Source organism: Castor canadensis, chromosome 1 (assembly GCF_047511655.1).
Source record: "Castor canadensis chromosome 1, mCasCan1.hap1v2, whole genome shotgun sequence".
Lineage (NCBI taxonomy): Eukaryota > Metazoa > Chordata > Mammalia > Rodentia > Castoridae > Castor > Castor canadensis.
Window position 1 is genome coordinate 7,741,984 of NC_133386.1, and position 20,548 is coordinate 7,762,531.

The 20,548-nt window shown below is 43.3% G+C and overlaps 1 protein-coding gene across 2 annotated transcripts in view; it reads right to left on the bottom strand.

Annotated features, from left to right (window-relative positions):
* Nucleotides 1-20,548, bottom strand: part of Igf2r (insulin like growth factor 2 receptor) — a 104,055-nt gene that overhangs the window by 55,634 nt on the left and 27,873 nt on the right. For both annotated transcript variants that reach the window (XM_074071077.1, XM_074071084.1), the window contains 6 exons: nt 9,494-9,626; nt 7,031-7,160; nt 5,073-5,178; nt 3,794-3,956; nt 3,444-3,606; nt 2,562-2,665 (listed from right to left, as the gene is read on the bottom strand). In XM_074071077.1, coding sequence (XP_073927178.1) covers nt 2,562-2,665; nt 3,444-3,606; nt 3,794-3,956; nt 5,073-5,178; nt 7,031-7,160; nt 9,494-9,626 — 799 coding nt within the window. The remainder of the gene's footprint in view (nt 1-2,561; nt 2,666-3,443; nt 3,607-3,793; nt 3,957-5,072; nt 5,179-7,030; nt 7,161-9,493; nt 9,627-20,548) is intronic.

Consider the following 20,548-nt stretch of genomic DNA (forward strand, 5'->3'; position numbering starts at 1 on the left):
AATGAAACCTCCTGTATAACTATCATTTACTAATAAAAATATTTTAAAAAATGAAAAAGAATACAGACTACCCAATAAACACAAACTTCACCAAGAGATTTTTAAGTGATTTTATCTGAAACTCCAAGTTTAAATTTGAATGAAATAATGACAGAACTTTACAGTGTATAGTATGCTCAGAAACTGGAGTACTGAATTGCACAGCAGGAGGAATGAGGAACATTTTATAACCAACCCGGTCTGAGAGGAGTTCAAATTCCCCCAACATCTCTCTGCAGGCTCCTGGTTGCAAAAACAGCCTAGCAAAACACTCATTTTTTGGGATCAGGGTACCACTGCTCATTCTTTCAGGTGTGGTAATGGGAATGGGCCACAGGAAGCAATGTCCTTTCTCGGCATCAGGGTTGGGTGATATGGTACGTTGATGACATATGGCTTACAGGAAGCAAATTTGGCAAAACTTTTAATGGTTCTTAGAGGCAGCCATATAAATTTTCATTGTAATGTTCTTCATATTTGTATGTCTGAAAACCTCTATAATAGAAATGAAAAACAGAAAAGAAATAGCCTCTCGCATGTTTCAAACCTTAACCCATCGACTTAAGCTTTCTCGCCCTCACTGTGAGTCCACAACTATCTCTTCACATCTTCCTTGTCCATCTGCTGTTTCTAGGTCGTCACTCCACTTTCTCCAAATGAGACCCGCACAGCCCACCTGTAATCCTAGTTACTCAAGAGGCAGATGCCAGGAGGATCACAGTTCGAAGCCATCCCCAGGCAAATAATTCCCAAGACCCTATCTCAAAAAAACTCATTACAAAAAAGAACTGGTGGAGTGGCATAAGTGGTAATAGTGCCTACCTAGCATGAGGCCTTGAGTTCAAACCCTAGTACTGTCCAAAAAAATCTCAACCCAGTCATCATAAAATCCCTGAACAGACAGGTCACAAGAAATGGGCAGTAGGGAAGCCAACTCGGACCACTGAAGCCACCAGACAATGTGGCAGGGGAGTCCAAAAGAGCTGGGACCTTGCCCAGGGCCTGACAGCTAGGGCCACGGAAGTCAAAGTAGGCTGTATAGCCCACTGGGAACATAGAATTCAGAATTTACAGCAGGCTCCTCACTAGGAGTGAGAGTGAGGGAGAATGGTGAAGAACTGGAGGAGGAGCAGAGTGCTCCAGCCAGCTAGAGGTGTACCAACAGCCACTGAAGACTTCTCTCACACAGGATGCTTCATCTGCATCCAGATGGAGCCAGATCTCTTAAGCACAAGCTTCTCAAAATACTGCTCCACTCGCCTGTCTAGGCTCACATTCAGCCATGTATGAGCACAAAGCCACAGACCTGCTAACAGCTACCCAAGTCCATGCCTTTGAAGGGCATGCTGGGACACAAGACATGTGCCTTGTTGCCGTCAGCCTGAAGCTGGAGAAGCCCCTGCTCCTCTGGGCCACCTGACCAGCTCAACCTGACTTGGGGCCTCCTTTCTGCTATAGGGCCAGTGACAACACTGGGCAGTAGCTTCTTTCTAGGAGTTTCCCCTGCACTTCAGCCACTACACCCCTTACCTCTCTCTGTTTACAAATTGTGAATGCCTGGAGGGCCATCTGCCACCACACACTCTCAGGACTAGCAGGGCCTTAGCAAATAGGTACTAAAAAATATGTTTGCCTTAAGAGTGATAAGAAAGAGACAATGGGCTACAGTGAAAGACCAGGCCAACTACTGACCACTCCAAGTGTTGTGACCAGAGTGCATCTCCAGCTGAGCCACCCTTGCCTGTTTTGTGCTTGCTCACTAGCAAGTTTGCAAGAGCTCACACCCACCTCTCCCAGATCCTATAATGAATCATGTAGGATTGGCCTGTAACCAAACCACTAAGCCCTGCCATAGAAACATTCAAAACAAACAGAAGGCAGGAGCCAGAAAGACCCTCAGAGGTGGCCAGCTGCACAGATAAGCCTGGAAACCATCCCAGTTCCAAAAGAAGAGCTCAGTGCAGAACAAGGTCAGCCTTGTGGTAATAGGGGCACAAGCCTAGGGTCCATAGATGTGGCTGATCTCTAATGATGACAGAAAACCAACCACCTGTCTAGAGCTGCCACATGTATCTGAAATCTTTAAGACACAGAGAGCAGCGAGCCAGTGCCTTGGTGGCTCAGAAACATCCTAGTCAGGCAGAGAAAGCCAGGCCTTCCAAATCCACACTGCACCACAGGGCCATCCCTCTTGTGAAGGGTTATCTTAAAACTCATAGCATGAAGGAAGACATACCGACTTGACGCTGGTAAGTAAACCCAGAATTCAAGGCAGAACTCTTCCTAGCAAACCAGTGCTGGGCCTGTTCCCAAGACAAACACACACAGCAGAAGAAAACGGAAACAGGATGTATGTGTCGGGGAGCAGAGAAAGGGGATATTACTCCAATAGAAAAACCCAGTCTGGGGACTAGAGGTGGCCAGGTCCAAAGGAGGGTATCGGACTGCTCCATTCAAAGACAAAGACACACACACACCCCTCTGACCCACGGAAAGAGCAGGGGTTGAGACCCAGTGCTCACCTGCAGTCTTATTGCACTCAAAGTTTATGATGCTCATCCGCTGAAAGCCAGAGCTGCATTCGTCACCTCCAAAATAGACCAGGGTGAGATCTCCATCGGAGTACCTAAATATTTGTGAAGATACATGCAAATGTGTTTTGTAAACCGAGACAGAAACTTGAAGTTTTAAAGATAGCTTCATTCAGCCTTCCACAAGCCATCACCAAATCACTACTGACATAAAACAGCAAGCTCTCTAGGCAGCTGTGGAATATGTCCTAAGGAAAAGAGGTCCAAATGTTCAGGTTTGTCATCCTTGTGCAACATATTAAAAACAGGCTGGAGGGAGCGCCCATTGCTCTCACTTTTGGGTTCTGTACAAATCAAGTAATACCCAAGAATCAGACAGCCTTTCTTTTCCACCATCTTACCTAAAGGAGCATGGCTAACACTCATTTTCAGAGAGCTATACCTTCATACTGCTTTTGAGAAGCCACCTAGCAAGTTAAGGTCACAAGAATTGCACTAAATGAATGTGTTTAGCTATTTCTAATGTTTGGATAGCTAACAGTGTTTCAGATTCTCAAACTGCCAGGGGAAAAATCAAAAGTCCTCACAGGCATAAATTTCAAAATACAAAAGCCCTGTCAACTGTAAACTAACTGAATAAATTTCCTACTATATGGCTCCTTACAAACAATAGCTTTACAAAACAGCTTTAACAGACTCACTCTCATTGTAAAGTCAGGCGAATGGCAATGTGCCTAAGTCAAACAGGAAGGAATGTTGGCCTCACTGACTTTCCTGTGCATAGGGAACTGGGAGGAGGAAGGGGAGCAGGGGAGTGAGTTGTGTCCCACAAGAACACAATGCACATGCAATCACGTAGAGGCTTTTACACACCGGAGGGTCTGGTTCTGGTGTCTTCCTGCTATTTTGGCTTGAGTGGAGTCAGCCTTTTTCACTTGGCAAACTGCAGCCTCTTTGTCACTACAGATCGGAACCTCCGAATTTCCACAGACATTCATAGAAAACATATATTCTTTTCCATCAGCAACATAGGACCCTACAAAAGTGATAAACGAGAAGGGCTGGTTTACATGGACAGCTATAAAAAGCACCACAGTCCTTCAGGCAAACCCAACCCATCTCTGTGAGCCACGTACAGCCCTGCCTCAGCCAGCTGTCAGGCTCCCTAGCCACACTCTTTCTGAGCCTCACAGAGGCAGGGCAGAGCAGTGGCTCCTACTCACCTCTCTGCTGGGCAAGGGGACTGAGGTCAATAGCGATGTCGTGCTGCTCACTGCTCAGAGCGCAGGTTCCACTTTCCAGGTAATCTCTGTGGCAGGCGTACTCAGTGATCCACTCAACCTCGTAGCGGCAACTGGACTTGGCAGTGAGTTTGGGAATAGTGCCCTGTCAGGAATAACATGAAAGAAGTGGAATGGCAAGTTTTAAACGCAGCTTAAATGCACATCTCCAATGCTTCCGACAATCGCAGAGAAAGGTTTTTGGGTTTTGCATTTTTCTGCTCCTGGTTTTTGAATTGCATTTGCCTGATATTCTGACTTACAGTAATTCCATCTACTTTTACCATTTTTAAAACTTCTTTTTACTTTATTTTAACTTTTTTTTTTCACCTGACATAGCAACTCCATTTCCTTTCTGGTCACCTTCAGGGTGACATTCAAGCTTCAGCGAGCAAGACTGCCCTGATTTCAGGGTCACGGAGAACAGTGAGGACCCTGGCGAGCAGCCTGAGCATCAAGGTCTTTGCTATGACAGGGACCTGCCAGCATCCTTCACCATTCACTCCCAGGATGGGCATCAGAGGCCTCAGCTGGGAGACATGTGATGAGGCAAGGCCTGGGCTTCACCCCCAGCAACTTTTGTTTTGTTTTGCTTTTTGTTTTCACGATTTTGTGGTTTTTTGGTTGTTTGAGACAGGGTCTTGCTGTGTAGCCCAGGCTGGTGAGTGCTGCGATTACTGGCAGGTGCCACCATATCCAGCTCAGAGCGGCTTTGAGGGCAGCTGAGGTAGTGCCCAGACCCCTGTTCAGTCTTAGGAAAGGGTAGGGACTGTCTCCCTGGATGGAAACACGTATGGTGGCATTCCTTCAGCACTGGGGCTCCCATGAACCACGTTTCCTTTCCTCCCTTCACGTCTCTTTCCCCACAGCAGTTGGCTCCCTGTTAAACACTTGATTCAGCTGTCAAGGTGGCATACGACTATAATTCCAGCACTTATTTGGGAGGCTGGGCAGGAAGGCCAGCTGGGCCACAGTGACACTCTCTCAAAAACACCAAAAAAACAAAACAAAACAACAAAAAAAACCACACACCCAGAAGAAGAAAGCAAAGCAAAAAGCAAGCTGCTTTCCATAGAGAGCCACAGGGGCAGAAGACCTACTAGGGGTTTGTCTCCCCCTTTCCCTGCACCAGTCCCTTGCCCTAAAAACAGACGTGAGGTCACTTGGGACAACCCAGGATGAGGTTCACAGCTTGAAAGCTATCTTAAAACAGGTCACTCACCTCTCTCCGCTCAGATGGGCACACAAATGTAATTGTCACTGCGGGGCTGTGACCATCACAAAAGTCTGGATCCCCTGACCCTTCCTTCACATAGCTCAGAACAAGCCTGCAAAATCCACATGGAGAAAGGGTGTTACAAAAGTATCAATTACATTCACATTACTTGTTGCCCTTAGCATTCAGCAAACGGGGTAAGGGGCAGCAGAAGAAACAAACCAATGAAAGAAGATAGCATATACAATAACTTTATTCCATGTCAATATGGGAGGAAAAAAAAAAACTTAAAGAGCTTCAATGAGCTCTATCGTTAAAAGTTCAATAAATAAATGACCAGTGTGTAAACTGAAAATACCAAAAAACACTAAGGAGAGCAGTTTGAGTAAAGAACACTTTTTGTAAATGACCTAACAAACAAACGACCACAGCCAGGCAGGCCGAGTGCATTGCTTCCTATGAGGCCAAACGAACTTTCCTTTTCAAACATCAACCTCTAAACACAAACCAAATGGCTTTCCTATGAAAGGAAGGTAGCCGGCTCAGCAGCCACATGTGGGCTCTCCCCCAGAGCCCAGAGCCCCGCAGCGCAGCCCTTCCAGGAAGCGCCCCATGCTGGTCAGCAGACTCCCACTCTCACTGTGGGACCTGCCCATGGTTCCATGCATGGTGACAGAAGTGCTGAAAATAGATGACCGCCTCTTCTCCTAGACAAGCTCATGCTCTGCACAGTGCCCTACATTTCACCAAACCCTCGGCGGCCTGCCCAGGATTCTGAATCACCAATTTGTCACTCTGGACAACCTCGCTCACGATTCCTATGGTGGAGCCATAATCCACGTGCCTCAGCAGTGACTGTGGGAGACAGGGACTTCAAGTGGCAATAAGTAAAAATGAGGTCAGATGCTGGGCCCTAGTCCAAAAGTGCTGGTGTTCTTCTAATAAGAGGATAAGCACAGAGACACAGAGGGAAGACCATGTGAGGACACAGGGGAAGATGGCCTCCAACAAGACCGGGACAGACCTCAGGAGACAGCAACCTGGCCAACACATTGTCTCAGAATTCCGCATCCAGAGTGCTATTTATGGTCCCCGATGTGTGGAATTTTCTTATTACAGCCTGAGCAAATCAATACAGACACACATACAGAAAACTACCAACACCTTCCAATTTAGGTTATCCCCCAGTGTTCTCTTCATGTGAACTGTGGTCTGTAATTGTACATGGTTCCTACAATTACCCTGGTACACCACTGGTTCCAGAATGCAGCCAGGAGAAACAAAGCATGTGCACAGGCCTGGGGATGAGAAGATCAAAGTCCTTGACCTGCGCTCAGGATGTGACCACACGTAACATGCTGGAGAAAAACACATTCTCGCCAAGGTGAGGCAAGACAGAGTACAAGAAGCATGTGCCAGTACCACAGCTTATCACAAGGAAACCTCCCTCCACTGAGAACCAGGGTGCCCACTGTCCCGGCCAGGGGGAAACGCTGCACTCTGGAGGTGACTGGCAAACTGCCCCTCCTGTCTCTTGCCCTACAAAGAGCAGATGACCATGGAGAACTCCACGGGTCACCCCATGAAAACTCTGAGAAGGAGCCTGAGAAAGGGTATCTCCTGAAGCAAATGCAGGCAGCAGGCCATGACCAGACAGTGAGTGACAATTAAACAGCTGATGAGGCTCAGCTGTCACCAGTGTCTTTAGAAGCACATCATGTGAAGCAGCAATTTTGTAAGCTTCTCCCAAGCTGTTCCCTAAGCCAGGTTTGTTGTTGTTGCTGTTGTTCTTTAATGCATATAACATTCTTTTCGTTCATGCATATAACATTATTTAATTACATTCACCACTCCTACATGTACCTCCTCTTACCACCCAGCCCCTTCCTCTTCCCTAATAGTCCCCCAGAAAGTCAGGTTCTTGTTGATTAAAAAGGCAACCACTGCAGAGGCCACAGACTGACCTGTCCTTGCTCACCAGCTTCAGCCCCTCCTTGGGCTGGCCCACATCAAACGCTCGGTCTCCTCTCAACAAGCAGGCTGCAGTGCCAGCAGGACAGACGCGCAGCTGTGGGCTTGAGTCCCGGAGAGCATCTGCAAAACATCATAGATTATATGAAAGCAGAGGAAGCATGGTGCTCACACACATCCTTAGGTCCAGGGTCTCTTTAAACAAATGATTGGATTTTCAGACTCCACAAGTACCCACTGGGTGAGCCATTTGCCTCTGAGCAGAAGCACAGGTGAGGGAGTGTGAAGTGCTGCTCTGCCCAACACCGGTGAGGGACATCATCTGTGGTTAGGAAACATCCCACCTTCACCTGCTGGTCCCTACCGTTAGCATTACTCCCTTAAGCTATGAAGAGACTAGGAAATGCAGCTCTGTACAGAGGAGCAGAAACTTTCAACTAGTGGAAAGAACCCAGACAGTCTGGATGCATGTCCTAGATTGACCACACTCTCTGACTTTGGTCTAAGCACAGACTGATGCAGCTGCCTGAACATGCAAGGCCTTATGGACTGCAGCAGGCCAGCTATGGAGTCGTCCACTGTGTTTCTCCTGACTGCATGGCTCTCCTCACATTGGATCTTTCTTACATGCTACTGGGTTTACTCATTCACTGTGTGTCCTCTCCCACACAGCCACAAACTCCAGGAAAGCAGAAAGTCTATATGACCTCTGTCATCCAGCCCCTCAAGCAGTGCCCAGCCACAGGAGAGTTCAACTCTACAAGGGAGGTGCTAACACTGCCTCCCCAGGCAAATCAGGAGGGCACCCTGCCTCCTGCCACAGGAGTCACTAGCTAACAAACAGGGAAGCACACCTTCTGCTCTCAATCCCTCCAAACGCTGCACGGTATCAGAGTCCCACTTGATGGGCTGTTTGGTTCCACACATAGTGCCTGCTGTGCCCAGGCTACTGCCTCACAGGACAGATAGACTGACTGCCTGAGTTCCCAAAGGGAAAGGAAAGGCAAACAAGGAGTGAACACACAGCCACATATCCAACTATTCATGAGGGGTGGTGGGTCACATTCAAAGCCAGTCTGAAACTATGGACCATTTCCTGGAGGAGAAGAGTATCTGAGCAAAACTGGGGGAGGGGGTAGCTTTCTAAGAACCAAAATGGCTGATTCAATCCAAACTACCAGTAAACTAATTGGAAAGAAAAAATAACTTTTGTAAGAAAATACCCAGCGGATTCAAATAATCCTCAGAAGGATGAAAGACCAGAAATGCTTTCCAAATGAAAACAGCATATTGTTTCAGAAGTCAATAATTTACGAGACTCTGACTTTATAAACAAACTTGAGTTACTGACCCACTTAGGACAAAGACGTTATCGGCCTCTCTCCAAAGACCAATAAAGGATGTCCTGGAGAGGGGAAGAACGATGTAACCTGACACACACACAAAAAAAACCCTGAGTTCATCGCTGGTCAGTTTGGGGATTTTGTATGTGAAACATATTTATTATTTTTTCACTGTTCAGGAGTACTACACAAATAAGATGGCATGCAATGTATGTGCACAATTTAAAGAACAAGTGTAAGTCAATAGCCACCTATCTGCCACCCAGTGAGCACCCTTACACATTGTTTTTAAATTTTTCCCAAAAATTTTCTAAAGCTTATCTTACGTATTATGTGAGAAATAGAAACATAAGGAAAACACTATGTTTTGTTGTTTGGTTGGTTTTTGGAGACACAATGTTGCTATGTAGCCCAGGCTGGCCTCAAACTGAAGACTCCCCCATCTTGGCCTCCCAATTGCTGGGACTATACCTCTTTTACTCCTTAATTGTCAGTAAATTTTACTCATAGAAAATCACTGCCAGCAATGACTGTCCTGTCCTCTGGGGCTCACAATTCACAGCCCTTGAAGGAAACATAAAACTAGGGAGTTTAGCACACTAGAAGTGGCTGGTCTAAGGGCTTTGTAAACTTTCCACCGCCCTTTTTAAATAAAAGCCACTTCCCAACAGCCTTTGCCTAATTTAGTTGATACCCAAGCTTCTCACAACACTTCTGACATCTAGAAAGTCACTCCACCCAAAAACACCTATTATGACCAAGTATCCAAAGCCTCTATCACCCCTCGGTCCCTTTTACCCAGCCTACAACTCAAAACCAAGGGACATAAACACACAATAAGTTGGACTAACCCTTCCTCACTATGAACTCTGAACCCCAAAGTGCCTGGCAGAGAAAACACACTGGAAGGAGTAACAGTTTGGAGGGAACTTTAAAGGCACAGAATCAGAATTTCCTGGGGGAGAAGGGCACAGAGATCATCCATCAGGATGAAAGCTTTCTTAGAGGGCCTAACTGGTATTGTAGATCTCCAAAAGGAGGAATAAAGGCAAAAATGGTGCAGCCTTGTAATTAATTCATAATCACTACCCCACAACACATCAAGACACTCACTTATGTCTCTACACACGTTGATGAATAGAGAAGTGTCGGGATCAGAGTCATCCACCAAGTAGCCACCACTCATCTTGATCAGTGGGTTTAAATCGTGCTTCTTTAGCTCTTTATCAAACACATAGCATGGCACCTGGAGAGAGAAAGACAAAGAGTGAGCCTTCCCTCACCACATACCTTGAGGCTCATGGATCAGACAAGGCTACGATCAACATCACACAACACTCATCTCCATTCCTCAGGGCCTGTCAGGCCATGATGGCCCGCACGGGCAGCAAAAGTGGACAAGCGTCCATCTACTTTCTTCCCCTGACTAGCATCACCCATCCTCCCTCTCTACTGGGCCATTTTCCTCCATACACTACAATATCCACTACCTGACAAGCATCCTCTCTTGTCCCTAGTCCCCCTCAACTATCTCTGCAATTCATACAAGACTCCTTGGTCCAGCACTGTTCATCAGCTCCTCTTCCTTACTCTCCCACCTCCCCAGTTCCCTTCTGAACACTTTCACTTCAGGTTGCTCTCCCCAACTCCGTCCAGGCCACACCTTCTGCTATCAGACATAAGGCCCATTTTCCAGCCCACTGAGCCTTACTCAGTGTCAAGAGCACATATTGTTGCTGACCACAGCCTTCTCCTGCAGCCCTGCCTTATCTTTGCTTCCTAAACACCCAGTGGCACCTTGTCTCCTTCTGCCCCACTGCAGGCTCTTTCTCGACCGCCTGCAGATATTCCTCGTCATTCTTCTAACTAAACGCAGAGGGCTCCACAGCCCATATGGGACACCTCTCCTCTGGGTCTGCTCTCCTCTGGGAGTGCCCTAATGAATGGACCTCCAGCTAGAGACCTCTACCCTTCACCTTTCCCCACAACTCCTAACTTGCAGAGCCAACAGGAGCTGCTGAGTTGATGAGCAGAGAGTATGGGGTCAAGCTCTATGCTGACAGTAGAACCCTGAACAAATCGAACCTCTGTGCCTCGGTTTCCCCATATGTCAGACCAGGATGATGAAAACAGTGACTTCACAGTGAGTTACTCATTCAGTGATGGAGTGAGCCCATGCCCAAGAAGCACCTGATATTGGTCCTGGTGAGTCACATGACAGTTCCTGCTTCATTTACAACATCACCACCATTGTCACTTGGATACACAAAAGCGTTTCAAATTTAACATACTTAAAGTGGGGCCTTGATTCCTCCCACCACACATGTCTTTACCCCAGTGTCCCCCACCTAACTAAATGGGACAATCATTCAACCAACTGCTCAGGTGAAAACCATGAAAGTGGGGGCTACAGTTGTGCTTTCTCTCACACTCTATACCCAACCACTGCCAACTCCTGTCACTCTGCTTTCAGACTATTCACTTCTCACCACCATGGCTACCCTTGTCCAACTGCCAGCCTGTAATAGTCTCTTAACTGGTTCCAGATCTGATGCCCTGCTAGCAACAACAGGACCCATCTTTCATAATGAAATCAGGCCACATCGCTCTATGCTCAAAAGCCTCCCAACTACGCAGAGAACCAAACCCAAACTCCTCCAAGATCCCCAGCCTCCTCTACCACTCTCCTCTCACATCACACAACCAAGCAGACCTCCTGATGCAGTTCTGCCCTTAAAAATTGGCTATCGTGGCTCTCTCCTTCACTTCCTTCAGGTCACAGATGAAAGGTCACCATTTAGTAAGGGCTTTTTTGACACCTGTATCTAAAACAGAGTTTTCTGTCTCTCTCCATGACCTTATTCAGCCTTACATTTCTTCACAGCACTGACATGCTGTATGATACCAGATACTGCTATCATACACTAAACTGATGTGTCAGTTTACACCTCTCTCCTGAAGGCAGCCTAAAAGCTTAGAACAATGCCAGGAACATAACAGGATCTCAGTAAATATTGCTCAAGAAAACACGGAGGCTGCCTTTTCTCAATTTTAATTTATGACCATGCCTAGTCTCCATGAAGTAATGGCTTTTTATTTTCAAAGTGTCAAGGAACCCATTACACTCTTAAGCACCTGTACTTTAAGAGTTTTGTCACTAGCCAGTGACTCAGCTCCTGTGATCCTAGCTATTCAGGAGGCAGAGATCAAGAGAATAATGGTTTGAGGCCAGCTCAGTCAAACAGTTCACAAGATGCTATCTCAAAAATACACAACACAAAAAGGGCTGGTGGTATGAGTCAAGTGGTAGAGCACCTGCCTAGCACGCATGAGACCTTGAGTTCAAACCCCACTACCACCAAAAACAAAAGTTTTCTTCTTCCTGAAACAAAGCATTCAAGCACAAAGATGCATCCAGAAGTAAAAAAGGCACTGATCACCAAGAGGACAGAACATCACTGGGCACTGAGCCAGAGGAAGCAGCAAGATGGAGGATTGCTAACACTCCCCAGATCTCGGAGCCCTATAATCCCAAAGGAGGAGGAAACTTAGGGCCCCAGAGGACATATACAAAACATGGCCAAAGAGTAGCAGAGCTCTGCTCAAACACAGAAAGATAGAAGAAATAGGGTATGTGAAGAAACAGTTTGCATAACTGAGCATAACTACAGACTGTAAGTACTGTGGAGCTAGAAAGAGAGAAAGCTTCAATGACGGATGGCGTGAGACTGGCAAGTTAGTAGTACAAGCTCCAGAGATCCTACTATCTCCAAATACTGCTCCCTCCCCATCTTCAGACATCATTCCAGAGACAGGTATCCAACTAGACTGCCATCTAATGGACTGAAATACTCAGACACAAAAGGAGGGGGCGGATCAATGGCTCAGAAGAACACTAGAAAATTCACAATTACAAAAAATTTGTGTTTGTTGCTGTTAAGGCTGTAATGTACATTTGTTATTCAATTATTTGTATCTTCTTTCTCTGTACAGTCCAGCAGCAATTTTGCATCCTTGCCACCACACCTCTCCCCAATTTTCTCTTTAGTCCTACTTTCTCCTTCCTCCTCTCTGTTGTCATCATGAAAGCCCTATAACCCACCTTTCAGTTTGCAACCTTAAACCACTTCTTCTTCTCCCCTTTTCTATCCCCCTCCCCAACTTATACTTTGACCTATCAACAAGTGGAACCACTTCCCAGCTCTTAATTTCCTCATTCTGTCTACTCACCCACAATCCTCTTTCACTACCAATACTTTTACTAAATAGATTCCCAGATTATTTTTCTACTTTTGTTGTGTCTCTGTTTGTTTTGTCTGTCTGTTCAACTTTCTCCATTGTTTACCCTCTTTTTCCCCCATCTTAATATCTACTGGATCTCTACCTATTCCAGTCTGCATCTTAATTAAATCCCTTCTATTAGCTCGGTTTCCACCTCTTTCTGCTACGTAAGCTTTTCATGTCATATTATCTACTTAGAGATATCCTCCCTGTCTCACTCCCATCACCACCCTTACTACCTGTAGTCTTTCAGATACAAAATGCCATCTTTGCTCCTACTGACAAATAATGATACCAGAACAGCAGCAGTAATTGATCTTTGTGAGGGATTACTGTAATTTCATGGATACAGCTCAACAACTGTGATAGCTTCAGCAGCTAATGCTCCTTGCCTTATGTGTAACAGGAGGTAGCATACAGCATCTTGACAATAAGAACTGAAGGGTTTGCTATTGAGCCACTACCCCTCTCCCCCACATCTAAAAACAAGAAAACACAACAGAGCTCAACTACCACCCATCCTCCATTATCTTTCAGAAAACCCCAACTAAAAGGACACAGAGGACTGGAATCTCCAACCAAAACCTAACACAGAAACATAAAGCAATAAGGCAACAACTGTCCCTCAAAAGCCAACTCCATCACTAAGGATCTAAACAACAGTAAAGAGGAGGAAATATCAAGTATTGAAGTCAAAATAATAATAGTAAAAGTGATCAATGATCTCAAAGAGGAGTTTAGCTAGTAACTAAACTCAAAAAGCATATTGAACTCAAAGAGAATTCAAACAAACAGATGAGTAAAATTAAGAAGACAATGAAGGACATAGAAGAATCAATGAAGACATAAAAATCCTGAAAAATAACTAATTTGAAACAAACAGCTCAATATCCCAAATAAAAACCTCAATTGAAAACTTGGCTATAACAGAGTGGAGCAAGTTGAAAACAGAGTATCATGCATAGAAGACAAAGTAGAGGAATTAGACCACATAGTCAAAGACCCATGAAAAAATGCTAAGAAAATGTGACTGGAACATTCAAGATGTCTGTAACACCATCAAAATACCACATCTATGAATCATGGGTATAGGAGAAGGAGAAGAGATACAAACTAAAGGCACAGGTAACTTATTCAATAACATAATAACTGAAAAGCTCCCCAATCTTGAGAAAGAGAGAGATATCCAGGTACAGGAGACTTACAGAACACCAAACTGTCAGGACCAGAAAAGAGACATCCCCAGACATATTATAATCAAAACATTCAATATATGGAAAAAGAAAGAACACTGAAAGCTGCAGAAGAAAAACAGCAGGTCACATATAAAGGCAAGCCCATTGAAGTAACAGCAGATTTCTCAACACGTACTCTAAATGCAAGGGAGGACATGCAAAGAAAACAACTGTCAACGTAGACTAGTTTATCCAGCAAAATTACCCTTCCAAAAAGAATGAGAAATGAAAACCTTCCACAACAAACAAAAAGTAAAGGAATTCATGACCACCAAACCAGCACTGCAGAAAACACTAAAAGGACTCTGACACACAGAGGAAATTAAAGTCAGCCAGAAAAATGCGAGAAAATAAATTCCTCTGAACAACTAGCAAACAAGAAATAGGGGAAAAGTAAAACACGGAGGGGAAAAAGTGACTGGAAATACCATATACCTCTCAATACTAATACTGAATGTCAATGGCCTTGACGGCCCTATCAAAAAGACACAGAATAGCAAGTTGGATTAAAAAACAAGACCCAATCAATTGCTGCTTACAAGAAACACATCTCACTGACAAAAACAAGTCAGGCACCAGTGGCTCATGCCTGTAATCCTACTCAGAAGGCAGAGATCATGAGGATCATGATTCAAAGGCAGCCTGGGCAAACAGTTCACAAAAGAAAAGAAAGAAAAAAACAACACTGGCTTAGAGTAAAAAGGTATAATGCAAAAAGATTTTCCATGCAAATGGACCCCCAAAACAGGCAAGTAGCTATACTTACATCTGACAAAGTAGACTTCAGACTAAAATCAGTCAGAAGAAACAATGAAGGTCATATTAATAAAAGGAACAAGTAGACAAGAGGAAATAACAATTCTTAATATATACGCACCAAACATTGGTGCACCCAACTACATTAAAAAAAACCTAACAGACTTAAATGCACAGATAGAACCCCCCACCACCACAGTGATAGTAGGAGACCTCAATACCCCCACTGTCACCAATAAATAGGTCGATCAGACAAAAAAATCAACAAAGAAACATCAGAATTAATAGACATTTTAGACCAAATGGACCTAACAGACATCTACAGAGTATTTCATCCAACCACCATGCAATATACATTCTTCTCAGCAGCTCATGGAACTTTCTCCAAAAAAAGATGATATTTATAATACAAACTAAGTCTTAACAAATTTAAGAAAATAGAAATAGTCTCCTGTATTATATAAGATCAAAATGGAATAAAACTAGAACTCAACACAAAAGAAACTACAGAAAATATTCAAACACATGAGGGCTGAACAACATACTGCTGAAGGACCACCAGTGGGTCACTGAAGAAATAAGGGAAGAAATTTAAAAGTTCGTAGTATCTATTAAAAATGAAAATACAATCTACCAGAACTTGTAGAACACAGCCAAGGCCATTCTAAGGGGAAAGTTTATAGCTATGAGTGTCTACATTAAAAAAAAGAGAGAGAGAGAGAGAGAGAGACACATATCAAATAAACAACCTAATGATACACCTTAAGTTTTAGAAAAACAAGAACCAAAACCAAAACTAGAAGAGAGAACTAATAAAGATCAGAGCCAATATCAACAAGATTAAGATTTAAAAAAAAAAGTTGATTCTTCAAAAACACTAGTAAGATTGATAATGATAAACCCTTAGCCAATCTGACTACACAGAAGAAAAGACACAAATTAATACAATCAAAGATGAAAAAGGGGACATAACAACAAATACTAACAAAATTCAGAGGATTAGTAGGAATCCTTTGAACACTAACAGTCAAGTAAATTGGAAAATTTAGAAGAAATGGATAAATTTCTAGATGCATTTAACTAACCAAAATTGAACCAAGAAGATGTTAACCACCTCAATAGAGCTACAATAAGCAATGATATTGACAAAGGAATAAAGCATCTCCCAACAAAGAAGAGCCCAGCACCCAGTGGATTCATGGCTGAATTCTACCAGATTTTCAAAGAACACACACCAATACTCCTCAAACTTTTCCAGGAAATAGAAAGGGAAGAGCACTACCAAACTCATTTTATGAAACCAGTATGACTCATTCCAAAACCCAACTAGGATACAACAAAAAAAGAGAATTATAGGCCAATATCTTTAATGAATATAGACACAAAAATTATCAACAAAATACTGCCAGCTGAATGCAAAAGACATCAAGAGCATTACATGCCACGACCAAGTCGGTTTCATTCCAGGGATGCAGGGATGGTTCAACATACACAAATCTATAAATGTAATATAGCATACAAATAGAAGCAAAGAAAAAAATTACATGATCATGTCAATAGATGCAGAAAAAAACCTTTGACAAAATTTAGCCCCCTTTCATAATAAAAGCAATGAAGAAACTAGGAATACAAGGAATGTTCCTCTATATACAACAAACCTATAGCCAACATTATACTAAACGGCAAATAACTGAAACCATTTCCACTAAAGTCAGGAATGAGATAAGTATATCCACTTCCCCCACTCTAATTCAATATAGTTTTGGAATTCCTAGCCAGAGGAGTAAGACAAGAGCAAGAAATAAAAGGGATTCAAACATGGAAGGAAGAAGTTAAACTATCTCTGTTTAGATGATATGACTATACCTAAAAGACCCTAAAAACTCCACCAAAAAACTCTTAGAAACCATAAAAGAAAAAAGAAATTAAAAAGCTCCTAGCAAAGCAGCAGAGTACAAAATTCATATATAGAAATCAGCAGCTTTTCTATACCAACAACAATGCACAAACTGAGAAAGCAATCAGGGCAAAAAAAAAAAAAAAAAAAAAAAAAAAAACCCCTAAGAATAAATTTAACAGAGGAAATCAAAGAGACCTTTTCAATGAAAACTGTAAATCACTGAAGAGAGAAATTGAAGAAGACATCAGAAGATGAAAAGATCTCCCGTGCTCTGGATCAGCAGAACCAGTATTGTGGAAATGACTATACTACCAAACCATCTACATGTTCAGTGCAATCTCTAGCAAAATTCCAGTAACACTCTTCACAGAGATGGAAAGATCAATCCTAAAGTTCATATGGAAACCCAAAGACCTTGAACAGCCAAAGCAATTCTGAGCGAAGAAGTCTAATGCTGGAGGCATCACAATACCTGACTTCAAACTATACTGCAGCGCCCTAACAATAAAACCAGCATGGTACTGGCACAAAAACAGACACAAAGACCAGTGGAAAAGAAGACCCAGCCAACTGATTTTTGACAAAGGACCCCAAAACACATGATGAAAACAGCCTCTTCAACTAATGCTGCTGGGAAAACTGGATAACCACATGTAGAAGATTCAAACCAGATCCCTATTTTTCACCCTGTACCAATATCAACTCAAAGTGGATCAAAGACCTTAATATAAGGCCTGAAACTTTGAAACAACTACAGGAAGTATAGGAAACACACTGGAATTAATAGGCACAGGCAATGACTTCCTAAATCAAACTCCAAGAGCTCAGCAATTAAGAGAAAGAATGAACAAATGGGACCGCATCAAACTAAAAAGCTTCTGCAGAGTAAAAGTAATGTCATTAAGACTTACGAGACTGACCACACAAATGGGAGAAAAACCTTATCAGCTACTCGTCTGATAAGGGACTAATATCCAGAATCTATAGGGAGTTCAAAAAACTCATCAAAGAATCAATGAAGAAATGGGCACATGAATTGAATAGGGAATTTTCAAAGGAAGAGGTACAAATGGTTAATAAATACACGAAAAAGCGCTCAATCTCCCTGGCCATAAAAGAAATGCAAATCAAAACTACACTAAGATTTCATCTCACCCTAGTTAAAATGGCCATATTCAAGGGCAAAACCAACAACAAATGTTGACAATGATGCAGTGAAACAGAAACCCTTATACTGGTGGGAATGTAATAGTGTAACCATTATGGAAAGTAATAGGGGGAATCCTTAAAAAACTACAAATAGAAGTGTCATACAATCCAATGACACCACTCCTGGGCATATATCCAAAGGAAGGTAAGTCAGGATACAGCAGAGACTCTCTTCCACACAGATGCTTATTGCAGCACTGTTCGTAACAGCCAAGTATGGAAATGATCCAGATGCTACACACTGACTGATGAGTAGATTAAGAAAATGTAGATACACACACACACACACACACACACACAAGGAGTTTTATTCAGCCATAAGGAAGAATGAAACCACATGGTTTGAAGATAAATGGATACAACTGGAAGACATCATGTTAAGTGAAGTAAACCAGGTTCAGAAAGGCATATGTTTTCTCTCTTATGTGGAAGACAGTTCCAAAAAATTAAACATACACACAAAACCAAACATAATCACATTCAAATTTATATGCAGAACATGTTTGTAATAGTGTAACTACCCCATGGAACTCAGAGGAGGGAAAGGAAAAAGAGAGTGACAGTCAACAATATCGAAATACATTACACTTATGCAGGTGGGGAACATAACAGCATGTATTGAAAACTGTTAAATAGTGAGGGTGGGAAGGAAGGGGTAAGGGAGAGTAACGGAGGGAGTTGAATGACCAGAGTAAAGTGCACTCACAGTTGGGATACGATGAAAACCCACTTTGAACAATGACTTTGGGTTTAAAAAGTGAAAGACCGTAAAACAGTACAGTGGGGGGGGATGGGGGTGGGGGGGGTTGAGGGAGAGGGAGGGTTAATGGAGGAGAAGGTGGTAAGGGAATATGGTTGATGGGCTACACATACATACATGAAACAAAACAATGAAACCTCTTGCAACTGCTTTGAGTGGGGCAGGGAGGAGTTTGTGGGAGTGGGGGGATGAGGAAGATGGAGGGGGCAATCTAGCCAATGCACGATGTAAAGCTAATCATAATTGTCACAATGAATCCCCCCTGTACAACAAACATAATCTAATAAAAATAAAAGTAAAAGCACTTAGCCATGTCTGGCCTGCAGTGAACAATGAGACCATGGACGTAAGTACGTCTGTGTATCTAAGAAGCCACTCTGCATTAAACAATTTTCAGAGTGCCGAAAAAAAGGACATCACTAACTGAAAAGACTTTCTTTGAAATACCCACAGAAAATTTATTTCCAAAATAATATATTGGAATCATTTTCATTGTCCAAGGAATAGTCTCATGTCCTCTGCAAGCATTTCAAAGGAGTTAGCTTGATTACTTTCCACAAAACACTTCTTAAAGTTTTATCTCATGGACTGACGCAATTCACAAGCCGGGTCTGGGTACAAAAGTTAACTGCTTAATATTTAGCTTTCAAGTTTTTCTTAGAAAGATGCTATCAACTCTACAGGAAAGCTTTAGCCCTGACCTTTTGTCCAGGCCTGATTCCAGAGATTTCACAGAGAACTCAGAGAGCCTATCAAACAGTGCAAAGCCTGAGGGGCACATAAATTCCTGTCAACTAGATCTGTAAAGCAGAGCCTCCTACCGCCTGACAAGCTTCTCAGACCCAAGGAATTCCCTGATAAGGGAGGAGGTTGGGCACGTAGAAACGCAGCTGCATACCACACTCCCACAGAAAAGCAATAAAAAGAAAAGGTTACTACTGCAGGCTCCAACTGGGTTGCAGTGAAAAACAACCCTAAATAACCCTAATCCACAAATGCAAAGCTTGACATCCCACAGCAAAATGACACAGAACCATTAGCTGAGGAACACTTGGCTGTCTGGCTGGGAGGAAAGAGAATGGGCCAGTGAAATGAAAGTCTGTAAAGAAATGGGAACAAGACAGCAAGTCGGAAAGATGATGGCAAAGAAGCCGTCATTCTGAGACTAGTTCTGTGTCACCAGGACATTGAGAGGAAGCTCTCCAGGCTTCCAATGCTGGCACATTCCACATTCAGGCTACCTTGCCATTCGAGGAGGGGAGAGAAGACTCACCTGATAGCACTCATAGAACTGGAGTGAGGGTGGAAAAAGAAATCAGTCAGGACTGCCAGGAATGTCTCCTACTTCCTGCTACACTGCACAGAGCAAGGGAAACGCTGATGAGACCGGGAACGTCGCAGCTGGGGAAAGGGGATCACCGCCAGCTTCAACACCCCGCATACCGCATTACCATGGCTGTTGTTGCTTTTATGTCTGTTCATCTTACTTACAAAACTCCAGCAAGCCCATGAGCATGCCAGTACTGCAATTTCTATGTGCCAAAGACCACTAGGGGATGGGACATACATACACAATGTCTTAAAGAAAAATTATCTTTAAAACCCCTCCCAGAATCACACGAACAAGCACAACCGTAGTTTTAAGAGGTACTGTTTGGAACTGCCATGATCTCTGCTCCTAACATCATCCTACATTTGACAGAGCAAAACAAAGCAAATGAGAAGACAACAATAGGTGGAGAGACAAAGACTATTTTGACACTAAACAATTTTCAAGGATGATGAGTGTTTACAAATACATAAAACCTTTAATATATTTTTGAACTTCTCATCCTGTAGCCTATACAGTCTAGTAGTCACATTACACTGAAGACAGAAAAGGGGCATGTACTTTATCACAGTCTGCTACTGATGATAGTCCTGCATTTCAGCCATCAATACACTCTTCTGTCCATCTAATTAATCTCTTCTAAGTAGAAAGAAACTGACTTAGTGAATGTGGACACATCCCCCATACTATTAGGCTA